The 22,870-nt window shown below is 39.2% G+C and overlaps 1 protein-coding gene across 1 annotated transcript in view; it reads right to left on the reverse strand.

Annotated features, from left to right (window-relative positions):
* The window catches only part of ADCY1 (adenylate cyclase 1), a 146,264-nt gene that overhangs the window by 64,198 nt on the left and 59,196 nt on the right, over window positions 1–22,870 (reverse strand). Inside the window, exons 3-4 of the mRNA XM_082045793.1 lie at window positions 20,030–20,148; window positions 8,452–8,563 (exon numbers count right to left, since the gene is read on the reverse strand). Coding sequence (XP_081901919.1) covers window positions 8,452–8,563; window positions 20,030–20,148 — 231 coding nt within the window. The remainder of the gene's footprint in view (window positions 1–8,451; window positions 8,564–20,029; window positions 20,149–22,870) is intronic.

Genomic DNA, 22,870 nt, shown 5'->3' on the forward strand with positions numbered 1-22,870 from the left:
GAAATTAATATAAATTTATCTATACTATATATGTGTACAAAGACACAAAAGAAACTGGCAGAAAGAATAGCATTTTCTACTGCATCCTCTAAAACTGGAATGATGTCTCTATTCAATTGCATTGAATTCATCCATTAGATTGGAACAGAAGTGGAAAAAACCTATATTTTGGGTATCGTACTGTGTAAATATATGAACCCATAGATATATATATGTGCATTTACAAGATGTACAAACACACAGTTCTGAAAACTTACCTACACTGTCTTGCATATATACATGACATATGTGATAAATGCAAATTTTTATAATTCATCCTCTGCACTATTGATGTATTAACCAAGTTGATTCTGCCTGACAGTTATGGGTCAGATACCTGTTTTGAGCCCCCCTTTCAACAGATTTCAACACAGAAGATGCCTGGGTGTTGATGTCTGTTCCCAACATTACTAATCCACTCCTTCCTTTACAAAGAGATAGAGCGAATGCCTTACTGTTCCAAGTACACTTGAAAGGGCATAATACAGTGTTCTGCTGTAAAGGAAATGGTGAAGGACAAGCCATTCTCCTTCAGGATCATAGAAGAAAAGGCAGTGAATTGGATGGAGTTAGTTGGAAAGCTGTACAGTGCAACTAAGCAATACCATATTAAGTTATTTAAGTTCAGAGCACAGTGTGAGGAACAGATCCTTTCTGAGATATCAGTTTGCATTTTTGATATTTGTACTTTCCTACTATACTTAATTTCCCTATAAAATTAGGCAAAACATAAAAGATCTTGCTATTTTTTTCATTCAGCTGTATTACTTTGTGCACCAAAAAGCTTTAGAGAAAAACAAAACCAAAAACATTCCATGGGAAGGACCACTCAGCGAAAGTCTCTTAGACTACAGCAGTATTTACAACAGTGCAGCTAGATACAGAAAAAGATGAAAAAATGGTTTTAGATTCCCATGAAAAACACTCCTTTGAACCCTGCTTTGAAGCCCCTTTGAAAGGGCCCTCCTTCTGTGCTGATAAAATGTGAGCCTCACAGTTAATCTTGTGAAAATCATAAAATCACAGAATCAGGATGGTTTGGGTTGGAAAGATCATCTAGTTCAAACTCCCCTGTCACGGGTAGTGACATCTTCCACTAGATCAGGTTGCTCAAAGCTCAATCCAGCCTGACACTTCCAGGGATGAGGTATCTACAACATCCCTGAGAAACCTGTTCCAGTTTCTCATCACCCTAATCATAAATCATTTATTCCTTATATCTCCTCTAAATCTACTGTCTTTCGGTTTAAAACCTTTTCGCCTTGTCCTATCACTATAGACTCTGGAAAAAACCTCTCTCAAACTTTCTTGTAAGCCCCCTAAATAAAGGCCTAAATAACGTCTCCCTGGACCCTTCTCTTCTCCAAGTTGAACAAACCCAATTCTCTCAGCCTTTCTTCATCAGGGAAGTGTTCTCTTTGTTACTCTCTTCTGGACCCTCTCCAACAGGTCCATGGCTGTCTTGTGTTGGGGTTCCCAGAGGTGGATGCAGAATTTACCCACACCATCTGCAACTTTCATTAATGACAGACAATAATTTCACTTATCATTTTACACTGTTTTCAGTAAAACAAAAATATTTACCAGCATGGTTTCTCTGTCTAGTTCCGAAATCTATTTTATAACTTGATGAATGTGGGCCAAAATGTGAGAGGTTATTTAAGCCATTTTATCAGATATACTTCATACTCCAATCCTGAGTGTAATAAAGTGACATGGAAATTACCAGCAGGTCCATTAAATTGCAGCATGCTAATAATAATAATACACTTTTGAAAACTGTCCAGCCCATTAGAAAATGTCATTGATTCTTGTCAATTACTGCATATACATTTTAACATTTCTTTTCACCCAGGTTTTGAACTGTCTGTTTAAAAACGGAAACAATTATTTTGATAACCTTTTAATGGAATGCCAGCAAACAGTAACTTTACTGACTTATATATGTGCATATCTGCCAGTCCCAGCATAAAAAACCTTGAGAACAGGCTAACTGCAATACTCCATAGAGTTCAATTTAGCAGGGTAATGGAGACATACTCATAGCAATAAGAACGAATACAGACTTAACAAGAAGAGCTTCTACTGAGGGGCAGAAATAATAGGAAAGGAAAACAAATCTGGTTATGACATAGGAAGTACTACAGAAAATTGGTTGATAAGCTCTGATTGAGGAAAGCTGACAATCTCCAGATGAGCATATGTAAGCTTGTAATTTAGAACTGTACTTGAGAAGTCATGACAAATTATCTGCCACCATGGGAGTCATATCATACATGAAACAATGTAAAATTAGTCAAGATAGCTATAAAAAGGAAGATATTTTTCTTCAATTTCCCTCAATTTTATTGGCAATTATATATGCTGACTTGCAATAACCTACTGGTTCTTGGCCTACCTTTTCTGTGCATTCCCATTCCCACAATAAATTCCTTCCCTACTCCACATGGAGCATAATTTTACAAAACAAGGAGGTTAAATGTTTTTAGTACTGGAGAGTGAGAACATATTTAACAGTCATATATGTTCATTTACTTACAAATGAAAAAGGATTTTAGGAAGAATATTTTACGCAGTTATCATGACCAATATGCATGCTTGTCTCCTTTCCAGCTTTCACTAAGTATCCTTTAAGATGCCATCTTTTTATGAAGAGGAATATCCCAGGAGAAACAAGTCTAAACCAAATACACTCTAAATGTTGAAAAACTAAGCCCTAAATTTCAGGAAATGGATATTTTTCCAGATTCTTCTGGAAACAACACAACAGATTTAAAAGATTTAAGATTTAAAAAAAAACCTGTCATGTTTGTGCACCAACAAAAGTATGAAATTCAGTCATTCTCCAAACAAAAAGCATGGGAAATCTTTAAGACCTAATCACTGGAAACAGGCATTCCTTTCCACTTGTCAGAATTACTGAAAAATGACAGCATGGAAAGAACTAGCAAGATATTGTATACAGCTGGCTATAAAGAGAGTAGTTTCCAGAGAGATTTCCATAAGAGATAAAAAGCGTGGCTTGAGAAGAGCAAAGCTGACTGCTCTGAAGATAGGGCTTCTGGACTCCACTGCGGGAGACATGGTGACCTCCAGGCTGAGGAGAGGTTCTAACAACTGCTCTCCTGATGTACTGCCATGCCCTGCATAACAGAACTGCACATAGGCAAAGGACTCCATGTAGGATTGTGTATACAAAGTCCATTAGACACACCTGACTTATCAGTCAAACCGCCTGTACAATGATGAAGTGAAACAGGCACTTCTGGGGTGCAATTACACAGCCTCCTTGGATGACACATATTGGATTGAACAGGTTTACTCTTTCCTGGGTCAAAAACTGCCTGGATGGCCAGGCAGAAAGATTTATGGCAAATGGTGTTAAATGAGGTTGGTGGCTGCTCACAAGTGGTGTTCCTCAGGGCTCAGTATTGCGGCAAGTTCTCTTTAATATCTTTATCAGTAATCTGGATGAGGGGTTTGAGTCCACCCTTGGTAAATTTGCAGATGACATCAAATAGTGAGAGTGTTGATCTGCTGGAGGGTAGGGCGACCATACTGAGGGATCTGGACTGGCTGGATTGATGGGCTGAGGCCAACTGTATGAGGTTCAACAAGGCCAAGTGCTGGGTCCTGCACTTGGGTTCCAACAACCCCAAGCAGTGCTACGGTCTCGGCGAAGATTTGCTGGAAAGCTGCCTGACAGAAAAGGATCTGGGGGTGTTGGTCGACAGGTGGTTGAATATGAGCCAGCAGTATGCCCAGGTGGTCAAGAAGGCCAACAGCATCCTAGTGTATAACAAGAACAGTGTGGTCAACAGGACTAGAGAAGCGATCTTCCCCCTGTACTTGGTACTGATGAGGCCCCACCTTGAATATTATGTTCAGTTTTGGGCCCTGCACTACAGGAAAGACATTGAGGTTCTAGAGAGAGTTCAGAGAAGGGTCTGGAGCTCAAGTCTTATGAGGAACAGCTGAAGGAACTAGGGTTGTTTAGCCTGGAGAAAAGAAGGCTGAGGGGGAGAACTTTTCCGATGTTGTAGCGAAGTGTTGTAACAAGGTGGGTGTTGGTCTCTTTTCCCAAGCAACAAGTGATAGAACAATAGGAAACAGTCTCAAGTTGCACCAAAGGAGGTTTAGATTGCATGTTAGGAAAAATTTCTTCATGGAAGGTGTTATCAAACATTGGAACAGGTTTCCTAGGGAAGTGGTTAGAGTCACCATCCCTGGAGGTGTTTAAAAGATGTGTAGATGTGGCACTTAGGCACATGGTTTAGTGGTGGATTTGGCAGTGTTGGGTTTGCTGTTGGACTGGATGATCTTAAAGGCCTTTTCTAATCTAAATGATTCTATGAACTCCAGACATTCCTTTCTCTGTGATAACTGAATGAGGAATCAAAACAATTCATTTCAGTCCAAATGCCCACACTGCAAACATCTGAAGCTGATCAGAATAATTCAACACAGTCCTATACAAAGATGCATATCTTGGATTTGTGGAATGCACACTCAGGAAGCATGCATGACACAGAACTGGCACACCAAGCTCTGTATCCTCCTACCTAAAAAGTACCGTAAAGGAGGTTAGGAAAGACCTAACCTCTGTAGTACCTGCCCATTTAGATGTTCCTAAAATACTTAAAGTATGTGACATTGTCTTCCTCCCTCGAAAAGTGTTGCACAAACACTTACCTTAGCCATACACACATCATTTGTCCTTAATCCTATAGTGTCTCAGGCATATTCAATATGACTGTTCTAATTAAAGCAAGCTTACTTCCTTAGGTGTCTCTAGAAGACCTCTCCAGACAGTTGTTCAGACTGAATTCAAGCTGACCTGCATGATCTGCCTCAGTGGCATCCTGTGTCTGCACTGGTTCTCAAGGGAACTAGGTAGACAAGTCTCCTTAAAATTAGTCTTTGTAAACATCTCCACCTAGTGCACACGAACCAGTTTCCATAAAGAATGGTTACATGCTGCAAGTTTATATTTTCCAGCACTAAATTTCCCATCTTAACAAGCCCACAAAACTTTGTTCATTTTATATTTTAGAAATACATTTGAATTATCTTCTCATAAACTAAAAGCATTCTATATATTCAATAGAATCAATTTCTTAAAGTGTTGTTTTTTGCAGAAACAGCTAGTTTGAAGCACAGCAAAGGACTGACTGTTCTTGACACAGCTAAGAAAACAAAACAAAACAAAAACACAGAAGCTGATCAAAAATATTACTTACTGACCCTTTGCCTAAGGCTCAGCAGCAATGTACAAGACGAGCGTTTGAAAAACATTTTTTCTATAGAGGTGAATAAAAAAGAAAGGACACAATAAAAATACAAATGATTTCTACTAGGGGTTAAGAAGATCAGGATTTTTCTTCCCTGAAATTTTTCTTCCCTGAACAGAATGCACAAGCAAACTTTATTGAAACCTTAGGTTTCAATAAATTGAAACCTAAGGTTTGCTTTCAGAACTCCCTGTCATGAGCTGTAGTTATATTGAAGATACTGTGATTTTAAAAATAAGGAGCAGCATTTCAAAAAGAGCAAAACTATTTGTCTTACCAAACAAACAAACAAAAAAAAAATCAAAGAAACAGCATAGAGAAAGAGGGAAAAACCTAATGCTAAAAAGCATAAACCAGCTTCTAAATGTCAGAAGAACAAACTTTAGGATTACATTGTCCTGGATCTCTCTACAAGAATTTTTTATGCTCATCGGAAGTACCTGTTTCTGGTCAGCTTCAGAACTACACTGTCAAAAAGCAGACTCATTATTCCTACAATATGTCAATGTTCCAAAATGCCAAAGCTCTTACTTAAGTGTCCCAGCAAATATGTTGCCTTACACTTATTAGACTTCCCACAGTAGCGACAGGGTTTTTTTTAAGCCTTACAATTTTAAGACAGGATAATTTTTTTAACATGGATTGCCATAAACTGCCCCTTTCAGTTGACCTTGCTTCCTAAGAAGCAGCAGCACACAGCATGCACACTCACACATCACACCTTAGTAGTCACAGGGAACATAACTATTGCCACTACATTTTTCTTTAAAGTCCCTGCAGTTTGCTCCTTCATCATGCTGAATGTTAAAGCACAGCACTGTTTTAAAATCAGCCTAGTTCTCTGTTTTGACCTAATAATTAATACCTAGAAGTTGATTTAACACCGAGATCATAATCCTTCTGAAAAATTGCACTTCTCAGCACATTTCTTCCAACTGCAGGAGACACAATAACAAGCGGCCCTTTACCACATCAGAAGGTGTCGAGGAAAGCTCCTGTGTTCTGTCCTTAATCACAGCCCAATACAGCACAGTTTGAACTAGAGGGACATGTAAATAACAAATCTTCTTCACATAGCTGAAAGAAACCATGAGGTTTATTTTCAAATGTGGAAGAAGAATGTAGGAAGGCTGAACAGAAAAGCCAAGGCTTTTTAGCTCTTCTGCTGTCTCTGATGTGCTTCTTTCCCTGATAAACTGACCTTGCACCAAAAGCTGGCATCTGCCTGTTACCCTGGCTTCAGGTGTCACTGAGACCTCCAGTTCACTGCACCTGGCCACTGCTAAGGGAGCAAGCATGGTGCAGTAGCCATCTCCCTGGCTTCAATGCCATGTCACATGTCACAGCCCGTGTGTGTGCACATGTGACATCTCCTGTTATGTCACAGTACTTGGGTGTTATTACACTGCTTTTTGTTTCACAGCAATGATGACTCCAAAAATTTTAGCATTATAAGTTTTAAAAGAGCTTATTAAATGTCTGGTTGACATTTGGAGGATGAAATTCAGTAATGAAATGAAAGTAAGGAGACTATCTGAACTTTTAAAGCCATTTAAACTCTTGCCAATGATTATGGCAGTCTCTTTTATTTCTAAGGTATACATCTCTGAAGTACTCTAGTCTGGGGACCTGTGCTCTCTATGAGGCACTGCCAGTAGTTCCAGTCATGAATCAATTACACAAAGTGTGTTACAAATTCACACCAAACCAGCACCTCCATTGCATCTCTATTCAGCATTTAAGTTAATCTTCCATTTTTCATGCAAAAAGGGAACACACAATAATCCCTCTCTGTTCAGATTTGAATAGAAGATCTAGTACAAATCAGGACAAAGCACTTGATCAAACGATAACCCATTTAACTAAGAACAGGTCTTCCTCAACCCTAGCATCTTGCAGAGCAGAAGACTTATTTCTTCTTGGGGTCCTTGACAGCTGTTTATCAAGAGGGAGTGTCTTGGTTTTGGCTGGGATAGAGTTGATTTTCTTCCTAGTAGCTGGTGTGGTGCTGTGTTTTGGATTTATAATATGAATAATGTTGATCATACACTACTGATTTAGTTGTTGCTAAGAAGTCAAGGACTTTTCAGCTTCTCATACTGGCCTGCCAACAAAAAAGCAGGGATTGCACAAGAAGTTGGGAGGGCACATAGGCAGGATAGTTGACCCAAACTGAGTCCACAGACTTCAGATCTCTCATGTTGAGACTACATCAAGGAGAAGTGAGTTTGGACTGAAAAAAATGTGGATGCTGTTTATGTTTGGGACCTGAAGAAATATGTCCTCTTGGCTGCTGTGCAGAGTTTGAAGACAAGACAGACAACGAAGAAGCATAACTTATGTGGAGGTGATAGTTCTCAGCAATGAAGGCTCTGAGGACATGGCTGGCAAACAAGATAGATTTGATGAAGTTATGCTTTGTTCAAGGGGAAAACACATTTTCAGCATATTGTTAAATGAAATTTGAAACAAGATATGTGGCTTTTTCAGGTACATCCATTCCTCTCATTTCTTGTTAAATGCTTGTGGTACCATTAGACTGCTAGGAGTTATATGCTACGAACATTTCTCTCATTTTCCTTTTCCTTGGGGAATCTGGTACAATGTAAGTGCAATGACCCAAAACATAAGCTTCAGTTATGATATGGATCCCATTTTGCCTACAATAGCCTATCTGAAAAACTAACATAATTTCTGTGACAAGGAGTGCTCTCTATCAAGAACTAATTTTACTCTGTAGCTTCTTATTATCACAGACAGTAGTTTTATGTCATACTGCCAATATTCGTATTTTCCATTATCCTGTTTTCTTTCCATGCAGGACAGAAATGTAAATATTGAACTATTTTCTCTCTTTTGTGCAAACAAAACCAGTGACGAACACTGATGGCCTGCAAGGAGGGGGAAGAAAAGTATATTTAAAAATAGCAACTTAAGCTTCTTTCCTAAACAATTAAAATAGACTGTTTTCTCTCCAGAATATTAATTAAGAATGGAAGCTCTAGAAATTCATGATACATGTGGCTAAATCAATCTATTACAGATTTCTGACATGTATAGCTCATGCATCATTTTTCAGAAGGGAATTTAAATTAAATTGAAATAAGGATGTTATACTTACTGTAGCTAATTCATCAAATTTGCCAAAGAGCTCATTCAGCAGCTTCACCAGCTCTTGGGCAGTACATTGTGATGCCAAACTTGTGAACCCCACAATATCTGCAAACAAAATGCTGTAAAGAAGGAAAAAGACAAAGAGATATCAGTACAGAAGACATATTGAAATTCTCATTACTTTTATAGCATGAATGTGATGCAAAGCACAAACTCCAAACAAGCCCTTAAACACTAACAATAAAGTGCTAGTTTGAACAAAAATGGCAAAGATTCAGACCAGTACACATCAGTCTGGTGCTGTCAACTGTTGTAGAGAACCCTGGGACACTTTCAATGCCTATATACTTATCCAGTGTACATACGGCAAAGCACCTCATTCATGAGGTTGCTCCACCAGCACTCCAGGAGTACAGAGAACAGTTGCTTTTCCTCTTTACAGCTGGGATTTTCTCAGCTGGATTGGTTTCAAAGACAGTTTTTCACTGGCAGAGTTCCACTGCCAAATTGATAAACCTTGAACGAGGTTTACTAAGTACTGAAAAACAGGAGTTAGTTAATAACTTGTATACAGTAGCTCTGTGATGTGGTTTTACTGCTCCTTCTGAGGAGCTAGCATCCACAGGGTAAGGCCAGGCTTCTCTGTACTGTGCTGCATGTCTTGGGTAAGTGTCCAGCTTTCATCAGTGTTAGCAAGGTTTTAATGTCCAACAGTTTAATCTGCCTTAACAATTACTTATCACCTGTGATGATAAGGGGAGAGACCTGAAAAAGTGCATATACTATTGTGACAGAGTGAATAAAAATTATTGTGCAGATCCTGAACTCAACAGCATGGAGGTGTGATCCTTTTAATTATTCAGATCCCTTTATCTGTTGGCAGGGGCCCGGACACTGCTGCAGAAACCTAATGCATTTATCTCCAACACCCAGACTACAGATGTCAAACAAGTCTTATTTATACAAATGCTAACAAACAGTCCCATGCTACATGTCTTAGGTATACTTGACATAGTGTAAAACTTAGCTTGCAAATTGTAAGTTAAATTAAACATTACCTACTCCTCTTTCCCTCAACAAACTTTCACCCTATAGATAAAATAGCAGATGCTAGAAAAGCAGGGCTAATACGTCTACTGTTTCCCGTTTAACATAACCAGGTCTGAGCTCTTCCATGAAGCTACAAAAAAGAGCAAACACAACTCATGAGCCAGCCCCGTTTCTATAATTTTATTTAACCCAGTCACTAAAATCTCTTGTTAATCAGAGCAGGTTAGGTAACATATTCCAGCACAAAACCAATTCATCTGAAGTTCAACCACTTCAGTCTACAAATAAAAGCTCTAAGTTATCATATTAATCCTTGGGGTGGTCTCCCCACTCTCTTCTCCTTTGAGCATGCTTTATGACAACATTGCTCAAGATGTCCCTGGTTCAGGGGAACAATAGCTATTATGAAACACTCTGCTGTTTAAGCACAACAAAAGGGCTTCTTAAAATATTCAGAATTTAGTAAATTTTACTGATTTGTGACTCTGCTACCACGAATGTGAACGAAGCAAGTGATGATGGGTATGGTAAAAGGCATTAACAGACTGAAATAACACCAGCAAAGTTCTCTGCCCATTTGCTTCTGAGGATCTACTAATTCTCGTAAATCTGGACTCATATCCTTGTTGTTTGACAGCCCTAGGATGGTCTTTCTGGAAAACCATCAGTCAATATCAAATTATCCTCCTAAATTCCTTGAAGATTTTTCAAATGTATTTAAATGTGCATCAAGGTCTTTCACATGGTTTGCTTTATAACCCATTTGCTTTATGACCTAAATTCACATCAGAATTCATACAACTACAGCTGTTGCAATTCAACATGTCATATAGTTTCCAGGTTTTAGTTAGTATGGAGGGGGAATGTTGATGCTATTTTATAACAACAGCTTCTGCTAGCTGCCATTTTACATCTCATCCTTTGCACATTCTACATTTTTATTGTTTTCATTTTTCTATTTGGATTTTAAATATGGCAGTTCACATTTTTGTGTGTGTGTAACCATATTTACAGTAACAGTAATATCTCCCGCAGCATCAACAACATCCACTTGAAAAAAATTAGCTTTTATGGTTGGTTAGGCCTTTGAAGTAATAGCAATGTTTATCTGTTTACCAAGGTCTTTAACAATGAAGAACACACATATACACACAAACCAGAAATGTCCAGTGTTTGTGGATAGTATGTAACTATGTCTTAAGAGCAAACAGAGCAACCATTACACTGCTGACTTGTACACTTAAATCAAAACCTTGCAAGTAGTTAAGTACAAAGCACAGCAAATACATTCATGCACAATTATTCAATTAAAAGGAAAGTTATTTTATATACGACTACCTTAATAAGTCAGTCTGAGATCCTTGCTAATCCTTTAAACATGTTGAAAGAGTATCTATTAATGCTTAACCCTCAGAATTTGATTCAAAAATAGGTAATTATACAAAAAAGCTAAGTCCATAAAAATACCCATGAAACATAACTGAACATGTAATTGCAACTTCAGGTAAAATACTTAATTACAGTGTTCTGAGACACAGTTGTAGTTCAGTTATGCTTGTGAATTACTTCATACAACAGTTAACTGCATATATATATCTTAAGGCTAATGGAATATGTTAGGTTACATAATTACTGATGCACTTTTCTAGCATAAGGATTGTTAAAAAAATTGTAATTGCTTTTTTTTTTTACAAAATTTCTAACCGCTTTAGTACAATATTCTTAAAATGTGCAAAGTATAACTCCCATGACTGGACATGGCACAGTAGATGCTGTGAGTACAAGCCCTGTTTTTTTTTTTTTTTTTTTTAGAGAAATTATTTATTTCTACCACCACAAAATATTACAACCATAGCAGCTGCTGCATTTCTTTTGAAGGCAGGCTGAAATAGAAATGACCAAAACTGATTTTTCAGCAGACATTACAGGAAACAGCCTTGCAGACCCAAAGTGCAACTGGGACTGAGAACCTGCTGCTTCCGTGGTCAGTTGCCATTCAGGGGTAGCAGTCCTGAGGAGGGTGACCCCCTCTCACACACATGGAGCTCCGATATTCTAAAAATGGCATTGAAACTCATTAGCCAGTTCATTTTATTTTAGCTACTGTGCTGACCGATACTGTCTCTTGCACTTCTTCACCTCTTTGTGTCCATCTGTTGCCTCTTCCCTTACTACTCGGGCTGCAAGTGTTGTTGTGGCAGTGCCACTACTTACTCTTCATTGTATGATGTCCTAAAACAAATTTTGGCAGCATCTTGGTCTGTGACACAGAGTTTTTACTATGGAGTCAAATAACCCATCTTCACACAAAAATAATAAGACTCTTAAGTGTAGGCCATGACTAATATTTATATATTTAGAAAAGCTAACACAAAGCTACTACAAAAATTATGTCAGTTCTAAGGTGTATTAATCACTCCAGTAGATGCACCCATTCAAAAGCAAAGTGGTCTTGGTTCACAGTAACTTAATCACTAATTGCCATGGAGGTTCAACATCCTCAGAGAGGATTAAAGCAGAGTAAACTAGGGCTACCTTATTTTTGCATGAGTCCTCGTAATGATATAGTGTAGAAAGGAACACTTCACAGTGATTGCCATTAAAAAACCCCCATGCATTAGCATATATAGAAACAGCAAGTGAGAAGCTACTCATTAACAATTGTTTCTCTTAACAACCATTCAGGGATATGACTCTATCTGCTTTAATTCCACAGAAATCTTAACAATGCCATTGGGGCACTCTGGTGAAAAACAAAACAAAACAACAATCTCAATTAAACTGCAACTATTAAAGAAAGAAGAGAAATGAAAGTGGAAAGTGAAAACAAAGGGTATTTCTGTCCAGCAGCATAGCTTGCACATGATTCAAGCACCACTCTCTGTGACAAGTGGTGTGAATGTGAGGGTTAGGAAGGCTAAGTAGTTATCTCAGAGCTAAGCCTGGTGTTGCCTCATTGCCTAGAGACTCAGCAATGCTCTTACTCCTCCGTTCCACAACTGAGCAAAAGGACCCCAAGGTTCTATCACTCTTTTTGCTTGTGGGCTACAGCAAAAATCCTGCAAGACTATGCTTTTTGAGATATTCAGCATTTCTCCTGTATTTTCAGTCATACCAAGGTTTTACCAACAAGTTCACAGGATCAGGAAGTTTGGCTAATTAGATAAAAACTTAAATCACTTCAGCTTTTAGACAGACAAGTTATTAGCATCATAAATTACAACAGCATGTCAATATTCTAATTAAATCCTAGGGGAAAAAGTATCTAGTTATTGAGCAGAGCTTTGTCAAACTTCTGCTCTGCTCTCGATTTTAAAGTCTGCTAGAGTGCTGTCCTGGGTTAGAGGTTTGCTTGCTCCCAATGCTACCTGCTTGCTTACAAAAGATGAGGGGAATATATACTGGGCATTAATAAAGCACAAAATAGCAGTAGAAGGAGGCTAATTTGAAATCTTTCCTTGTGATGGTTTCATTTGAGATGCAAGGAATGCTTTTGCTACTGGTTTTCTCTCTCAGGGTAACAGCTACGATTACCCCCTCCATGACTTAAAACTCCCATTGTTCCTGTAACATCTGATCATAGCTAACAACTGCTTGTAGTTGCAGCTGTACCTGCATTAGCATTTCCTTTCTTCTTGCAGCACTCTCAAAGCAAGGCAAAAACCCCGTTTTGATTCTAGCATTTCTGTGGCTATTTTGTGAAACTTTTGACCAGTCTTACTCTCGTTTAGTAAAATAAGCTTAAAACTACTTGTGTTTTTGTATAATAATATTTTAGTTTTAACATTTTTTAAAATGTTGATTGCTAGAGTGAAGCTTAAATATTGTACAGTGTACAGCAATTGCATCTACAATTACCAATGAACAGTTCCTGCTAGATGTTCTATACACAGACAACATGCCTCAACTCTAAAATCCACATAAATTTGGTATAAGACTGTATGCCAGACCACTGCAACAAAGCATATATGGTAGATACCTGTATCTTAATGTGTAAATACAGATTTGTAAGCATTGAAGAGCAGTGTTTTTCTTTCGATTATTAATTTCCCTCCTTATTTATTACTGTCATAGACAGAGGGAGTGTGCTCTTAGCAAGACTGTGGATGATGCCAAGCTGAGTGGTGCAGTTGAAACACTACAAGCAAGGAACGCCATTCAGAGGGACCTTGACACACTTGATGAGTAGACCCATGCAAATTTCATGAAGTTTAACAAGGTAAAGTGCAAGGTCCTGCACCTGTGTCGGGGCAATCCCAAACCTGGATACAGACTGAGAGATGAATAGATTGAGAGCAGCCCTGTGAGTAGGACTTGAGAGTACTGGTGGATGAAATATCAGACGAGTCAGCACTGTGCATCTGCAGCCCAGAAACCCAATTATATCTCAAGATGTATAACATACTTGCATACCAGCACATTGAAGGAGATGATTTTTCCCTCTCTACTCCACTCTCATGAGTCCTCATCTGGATCACTGTATCCAGCTCTGTGGTCCTCAGCACAATAGACATGGACCTGTTAGAGTGGGTCCAGATAAGGGACATGAAAATGATCAGAGGGCTGGAACAACTCTCCTATGAAGAAAGGCTGAGAAAGTTGGGGTCGTTCAGCCTGGAGAAAATGTTCCAGGGAGACCTCATTGCTGCCTTTTAATACATGAAAAAGGCTTATAAGAAAGACAATGAGAGAGTTTTTACCAGAGTTTGTACTCACAGGACAAGGAGTAATGGTTTAAACTAAAAGAGGGTAGATTTAGATTAGATACAAGCAAGAAATTCTTTACTATGAGTGCAGAACAGGTTTGCCAGAGAAGCTGTGGATGTCTTATCCCTGGAAATGTTCAGGGTCAGGCAGGTCAGGGTTTTGAGTAACTTGATCTAGTAAAAGATGTCCTTGACCATGAGAGGGGGATTGGATTAGATGAACTTTAAAGGTCCCTTCCAACCCAAATCATTCTATGACTCCATAAGTCATACTTTTAATGGAGGTTTCCTAAGAATCTTTCTTAGGAATATTTGATTTGATATGCAAAGAGCTGTTTCGAATTGCTTCTGATATAAAAATTCTGAACAAAATCAAAGCAACAATACAGTGTGCAACTGCAGGAAAGAAAACATAAACAGACATTTCTCTCATCTCTGTCACAAACAAGGAGTTGAGCTGATTCAGCACAGGCATACAGGTTACATACATCATTATCTCATACTCCTTGATGATCTGGAGCACTTCTGTATTGGCAAGCACTGAGTCATCCCTCTATGACCCTCTGTATTCCTGTTTTCTCCTCTGTGATCCCTGCACGCCAGCATAGCCAGCACCTGCCCGGTGACTCTGCAGCCCTCCCACAGCACTGCAGGAAGCTGCTGCACCTATTTGGAAAGCCTATGGTTTGGTTTAAGAGATTTTAACTGCTTCCCAACTGCGAGTACTGATGGAGCAAGCCTTTTCTATTTTACTCTGTGGGGTGATTACAAGCAGAATGCCTGTCAAGTTACACAAGACATTTAAGAGCTTGTTAGGTGGTAAATGTTCACTTTTAACAGCACTCATTCATGTGCTTTATGCACTTGAATAGTCCTGCCGGTTTCAATGGAGCCACTTGTATATAAACGAATACTCAGCAAAATAAGGAGGAGTTGAATGCCCTGTTTTTTCTTTCCTCTTGGGTCATTTGTTTAATTAGAGTACAACTAACAATAAGAATGATATTTTAATGGCACACGCTGCCCCAGAAAGGAACCTGTAGGTCTTGGTTTTTGTTTTAGTTTTGTGTTTTTTTTTTTTTTTTTGGTGGGTATTTTTTGGTTGGTTGGTTGGTTTTGGTTTGTTTCTTTCTTATTTTTTTTCTTAAAGATCAACCATAGGGGAAAATTATTAATAACGTTATCTATAACTCACTGTGACAATGAAGAAGCAAGTGCTCTCAAAAAATTAAAGAGGGCTATTAAAGTTAAAAACAAAGGGAGGGTTGTTTTTACAGAAAAATCATTAATGAAAACTAGTTAACTGGGAAGTCTCATGAGCTCAGAAAGCCTACATGCAAAAAGCCTGTTCATAGGTGTCATGATCATGGCTTTTTAAAACATTGGAATAGGTAAGCTAAATCCCAATTTTTTTTTAATCCTGATGCTTTCTAGAAGACAGGACAGATCAGAAGGATTTGTATGTATATTTGTATGTATATTTGCTGCAGATTGTGCTCTGTCCTCAGACTGGGTCAACAACTTCTAAATGGCCATGAGGAATCTTTTTAGTGGTAGCTTTGAATCAGGAAGTATGTTGCCTGAAATTAACATATCTTCTTACAAAGCAGCCAGTTCTAATTCACACTTGTAAAAATTGGGCTAAATGAAATTGCTGTAACAGAGGCATAAGAAATTGGTAGCAGTTCAGTGTTCACTTTCTATCTCTTGAACTTTTTTTGAATCATAGAATCACAGAATCATTTCAGTTGGAAGACACTTGATATCATCAAGTCCAACCATAGCTTAACTCCAGCACTAAACCATGTCTGCAAGAACCTCATCTATAGACCTTTTAAAAACCTCCAGGGATGGTGACTCAACCACTTCCCTAGGCAGCCTGTTCTAATGTCTGACAAACCTCTCCATGAATATTTTTTTCCTAATATCCAATCTGAATCTTGTCTGGCACAACTTGAGGCCATTTCCTCTTGTCCTGTCACTTACTACTTGGGAGAAGAGACCAACACCTTCAACGCTACCACCTCCTTTCAGGTAGTTGTAGAGAGCAATGAGGTTTCCCTTCAGCCTCCTTTACTCCAGGCTAAACAGCCCCAGTTCCCTCAACTGCTCCTCATCAGTCCTGTGCTCCAGACCCCTCACCAGCTTTGTTGCCCTCTTCTGAACTCCCTCCAGCACCTCAATGTCTTTCCTATAGTGAGGGGCACAAAACTGGACACAGTATTCGAGGTGGGGTCACACCACACCAAACGCAGTAAAATGACCTCTCCTCTAGTCCTGCTGGTCACACTGTTCCTGATACAAACCAGAATGCTGTTGGCCTTTTTGGCCACCTGGGCACACTGCTGGCTCACGTTCAGTCAGCTGTCCATCAACATCCCCAGATCCTTTTCCTCCAGGCAGCTTTCCAGACACTCTTCCCCAAGCCTGTAGCATTTCATGGGGTTGTTGTGACCCAAGTGCAGGACTCAGCAATTGGCCTCAGCCCAACAATCCAGCTGATCCGGATCCCTCTAAGGAACCTTTCTACCCTCCAGCAGATCAACACTCCCACCTAACTAGCAAACTTACTGAGGGTGCACTCAACCCCCTCATCCAGATCATTGATAAAGAACGGGCCGCAGTACTGAGCCCTGAGGAACACCAGTCGTGACCAGCCATCAACTGGATTTGACTCTGTTCACCACAACTCTTTGTGCCTGGACATCCCGCCAGTTCTTTATCCATAGGAGAGGACATGCATCCAGGCCATGAGCTGCCAGCTTCTCCAGGAGAATGCTGTGGGATACGGTGTCAAAAGCTTTACTGAAGTCTAAGTACACAACATCTACAGCCTTTCCCTCATCCACTAAGTGGGTCACCTTGTCATAGATGGAGATCAGGTTGGTCAAGCAGGACTTGCCCTTCATAAACCCATGCTGACTGGGCCTGATTGCTTGGTTGTCTTATTTTGAGTTGCGTGATGGCACTCAAAATGGTCTGTTCCATGATCTTCCCTAGCACCAAGGTCAGACTGACAGGCCTATAATCTTCCAGATCTTCCTTCCAACCCTTCTTGTAGATGGGCATCACATTCATCAACTTCCAGTAAACTTTCCTGGACACAGGAAATAATAAAGCTTCCCTGGGAAATATTTCTTGTTCCCCTTTTCCCATGCACAAATACATGGAGAGGGTTGGAATGGATAACAAAATTTTTTTGTACCATTATCTCGCTTCCAAAATAAGGTGAATTTGTGCCTATTGATCTTTCTTTTTTTGATATGAAACTGCTGCTAAATAGAGAGCTTTGATGCTCTTCAAAAATTAACAGTTAATGAAGGAAAAGAGCAGTTATTTCCTTATGTTTCACTTAATCTCCAAATACAGCCAAGACAAAAAAAAATTGCAGAACCACCACAAAACTGCACTAGGAGAAACCAAATAAAAGGAAGGGGAATAATGCAAATAAAGCCCACATCTTACTATTGGCACTCACACCCAGCAGCACTTCCTGGAGGGATGCTGCAGTGCTGTCACTCACAGTGGTGTCAGGGTGGCACCTGTAGGGAGTTCCCTGGCATCATTCAGATCAGCAGAGTCACACAGCCCCTATGATGAAACTGATTTATTGGGACCTGCTAGCTACATCTTGCTGGGTATTTACTCAGACACTATGCCCCCCCTTATCTTTTTTTTTTTCTTTAATTAATACAGTAGTTGCATTACTGAAATATAATGTAATACAGTTTCTTAAAGTACAGATGGTGAGGAGAGGTCTCCTGTTTTCAGTTCTCTTCCCTGAGGATCTTTCCTTTGACACTAAAATGAGACCATCTTACTTTGCCTCCACTAGCCCCAAAAGTACCATCTTAATGTCAGAGAATGAATTCACCTCTCCAGATGGGGTATTCAGGTTCAAAATCTTTTAGGAACTTCACATCAAAGCAGTCAGGAAGCCATAGCAGCCTTAGTGGTTATGTGAAACATCATTTCATGTAGAAAACAAAAAGGGTACTCCTGAGGTTACATTTCAAAAAGATCTCGGTGAGGGAGAGGTCTCAGAAGCATTATAATCAACCAGTTCAGCTGCAAAGCAATACCATTTAAGAACACTACCCATTACTGCAACCAATGCAGACCTGTGACACACACAAGTTATAAATGTGCTAATCAGGATATAATTATCATTGGCTTGCCTTTAATCTGAATGTAAGTGCAACCAACAGTAGTATACATGTATTCCATAGCACTGTGACAGCATAACTAGACACAATTTTTGTAAGTATATAAGCAATGTGATCATAAAAGGGACAAAGACAGTAGAAGGCACCCAAGCAACAGAAATCTGGCAGATAGCAGACAAGATAAGCACAAGTGACTGAAAATAGACAGGACATCATCCAAAAGCAAAAGATTGGCAAGAAAAAGAAGAAAAAGAAAATGGTGTTGGAGGGGAGAACAACATAAAAGCATGAGGCATAAACAAGGAAAATTGGAGAAGGAGGGAGACAATCCACCTTGATTTTGAATTCTCTCCTTCAGGAGCTATCAAGTCTGACTTTGGCAATTGAGAACCATCAAGGACCGTAACCAATAATACTAACTTTGCAGCCTGAACTCTGGGGTACTGTACACTTAGATCTAACTTTAGATTGGATTGTTAAAGATGAAATGTTTTGTATAGATAGTGGTGACGATGATAAAAATTACGTAAGGTTTAACCATTAGCAAGAAGTGAGCTTCTAACGAATAAATTGAGTAATGTTTAATTTTACAGTGTAAAACTGACCTAATTTTTCTGTTTTCTAAACACCCCCATTGCAGCCATCTCTGATTCCCTCACTGACACAAATGCCTTTAGTTGCAACAGCTTAGTCACTAAAAAGTTATCCTTGCAAATATTAGTCAGCTCAATGGTAGACTGAACTCCAAGAGAAGGAACTTAACAGTTGATGAGGGAGAGGAGGAGGTGCTAATGGAGTTTACTCCTTTGCCACATGAGTACACAGTGCAAATCAAAGTAGCTCTGCAGCACCACTTATTAAGCCTGCACCTTGCTTAGTGCTAGGGTGGCACCAAGTAAACCTCTCCGACACTGTTTTTAGTGTGGAAGCAAGGCACTTGGAGAAAAAGTAACTAGAAACAGTATGATAAAACAATACAATTCAGGCAAGACTTATAAGGAATTTGGTTTGGAGGGCAGAGAAGAATAGCAAAAGAGAATGCACTTTAACAACAGCCAGTGTAAATGAGGGCACTTGCACAACAGTCTGTTACTGAACAGAGCAAGAAGTAGAATGGAGCCTCAGCCAATAACCTCTGAGGAGAAATGGTCATATGATGGGGACAGACACACATTTTTTTTAGTTTACATTGCACTTTCTTTACACATCTCCACGCTGTTACACAGAAAATCTATTGCATTAGAAGTAACCCATCTTACTATCAGGAAAATATAAATGTGTAAAAGTTACCACGTTAAATAAATACTCCTATTCACCCAAAACATAATACAGTGCAAAAAGCATGAGTACTTATTCGATAATTATACCTGCCTCCCAGCACTGCTATTCTAAATCATTTATTGATTCACCATTATCTTCTGAGAAGACAATTAATTATTCCTGGTGGGCCCATTCTCCTCCTCTGCATTAATGACCAATCTTCATTGTACTGCTTGTTTGTGGGTTTTGGAGGGGTTTCTGTTTGTTCATTTGATTGTGTTTTTTGTCTGTGTTTTTTTGTTTTGTTTTGTTTTTCTGTACGACCTGACTGCAATTGCATGTCACTGTATTTGTACTGAATATTCTTTTTTTAAAATTATTTCTTGGGACATATCAATCCTACCTAACGTTGTCATGCCTTTGAATGTAAATCTTGTGGAAAATCCTTTCAGGAGGCTTCAGGAAATCTTCCTTCATTTCCATTGCAACATTCCTGGGCAAAAGACTCATCAAGAGACGTTCCTAAAAGAAAACATAAACAACATCAGTTTTGTGGAGCAGTGTGTGACCATTTCCCTCCACCTTCTACAGCCTGTGTGGGTGTCTTTTTTAAGTCTTATGCACTATAAATAAATAAATAAATGAAATTAAAAAACTATACAGAAAGGGAAGATACAGCTTCAAGAGCAGATAATTGTCCATAATTTTCATTAACATCACAATGCTAATAATAACAACTTACTTTATTGTTAGTAACATTTATCTGTCTGGGAAATACTGCCCAGAATCATTTGCTATCCTTTTGTGTGTCCTATTTCTGAATCTAGTGGATGTGTTACATTACAAGGACTATGACAGCTGCTTATTAAGCAGGGAGAGTGGATGACAGATCTATACACAGTCTGAATCAGCAGAACAGTAATAAGGGTGCAGTTTTAATTGCATCTTATCCAGTGTGGCAATGTCTGTTCCAGCCAGCTCAGTAATGGAATGCATCAGTACAAACCCCTGGTTTAACACATCTCTTCTTGCTATACACTCAGAGAGATTTTAGGCATGGATCACCAACCTCACAAAAAGGACCTCTGGTATTTTCGATCTTCTAAGTATTGACCATAAAGGCATACATAGTTTTTCCATATATTCATGGGTATCACCTGGAAAACTTGCAGCAGGTGTTCTTAGGTGTTGTGAGGTGTCCTTAGATACCTGCTTAGGTTTTGTTTTCACACAGAAAGCACTTGCCATTTAAAATGCAGTTCCAAGCTTATCCATGCGGTCTGCTGTCCTCAGCCATGGCAACAGTCTGAATGAATTCACACATATGCATCTGATCTGATTCTGGAATCCCAAGTTCCAGAGAACATGGTAAAAGACTGGATGGAGCAAGGAAAATGTACCCTTGGTGGAAGAGGATCAAGTCAGGGAATAGTTAAGCAACCTGGATATACATAGGTCCATGGGCCACGATGGGATGCGCTCAGAAGCACTGAAGGAGCTGGTAGATGTCATTGCAAGTCCAATTTCAATAATGTTTAATCAAACATGGTGACTGGGAGAAGTGCTTGAAGACTGAAGGAAAGAAAATGTCACTTCTGTCTTCAAGAATGGCAAGAAGGAGGAGCCAGGGAACTACGGATGAGTCAGTTTCACATTGAGTCCTGGAAAAGTGATGGAGCAGCTCATCTGGAAACCAGGTTGGTTGGACCAGATGACCTTCAGATTTCCCTTCCTACCTCAATTATTCTGTGATGCTGTTATATGATGATTGAGAGCCACCATAATGATAGCTGAGAGACATCACAGAAGTGCAGCTCCTGGCCTCACCACATCCTCTTCTTATTTAAATGACACTAAATAAACAAGGAGTAACTGAGGTTATAAAATGAACTGATCACCTATCAGACAATACAGAATCCACAAAAGAGAGAAGTTTGGACTGATGGTTAAATTCTCTGGTGCTTAAGATGGTTGATGGAAATTCAGAAGTATTTTAATGGTGCAAAAGTATTATTGAAATTTGTTGTTTGATATTGGATATATTCTTAAATAAATGTGGCTATGTTATACATTTTTTTTTTTTTTTTTTTGCTACTGACTAATTACTTGCTGTTTATTTGGTATTTATTTTAGACTATGGAAATTATGTTAGACAAAAAGCAAATTTGAGCAATTCTCTTATTCAAGTTCAAAATGGGTCATAAAGCAGTGGAGACAACTTGCAACATCAACAACGCAGTTGGCCCAGGAACTTCTAGTGAACGTACAGTGCAGTGATGCTTCAAGAAGTTTTGCAAAGGAGACGAGAAGCGTAGTGACCAGCCATCAGAAACTGACAATGACCAATTGAGAGCGATTGTCGAAGCTGATCCTCTTACAACTACACAAGAAGTTGCCAAAGAATGCAACACTGACCATTTTGCAGTCATTCAGCATTTGAAGCATATTGGAAAGGTGAAAAAGCTCAATAAGTGGGTGCTTCATGAGCTAACCAAAAATCCAAAAACTGACGTTTTGAAGTGTCATCTTCTTTTATTCTACGCAACAACAATGAACCATCTCTCAATCAGATTGTGATGTGCGATGAAAAGTGGATTTAATATGACAACCGGTGACCACCAGCTCAGTGATTGGACCTAGAAGAACATCCAAAGCTGTTCCTAAAGCTAAACTTGCACCAAGGAAAGGTCATGGTCACTGTTTTGTGGCCTACTGCTGGTCTGATCCACTACAGCTTTCCGAATCCTGGCAAAACCATTACATCTGAGAAGCCTGCCCAGCAAATCAGTGAGATGCACTGAGAATTGCAATGCCTGCAGCTGGCATTGGTCAACAGAAAGGGCTCGATTCTTCTCCACGACAACACTCGACCACACATTGCACAATCAATGCTTAAAATTTGAACAAACTGGGCGACAAAGTTTTGCTTCATCCACCACATTCACCTGACCTCTCACCAACCAACTACCACTTCTTCAAGCATCTTGACAACTTCTTGCATGGAAAAGGCTTCCACAACCCACAGGATGGAGAAAATGCTTTCCAAGAGTTCATCAAATCCCAAAGCATGGATTTTTACGTTACAGGAATAAACAAGCTTATTTCTCGTTGGCAAAAATGTCTTGCTTGTAATGGTTCCTCTAGTTATAATGATTTCCTCCTAGTTATAATGATTTCAAATTCACAGTCTGAAACTGCAATTACTTTTGCACCAACCTAGTACTATCCTGCATGCCAATTTTGT

This window comes from Streptopelia decaocto (assembly GCF_964273445.1).
Source record: "Streptopelia decaocto genome assembly, chromosome: 2".
Lineage (NCBI taxonomy): Eukaryota > Metazoa > Chordata > Aves > Columbiformes > Columbidae > Streptopelia > Streptopelia decaocto.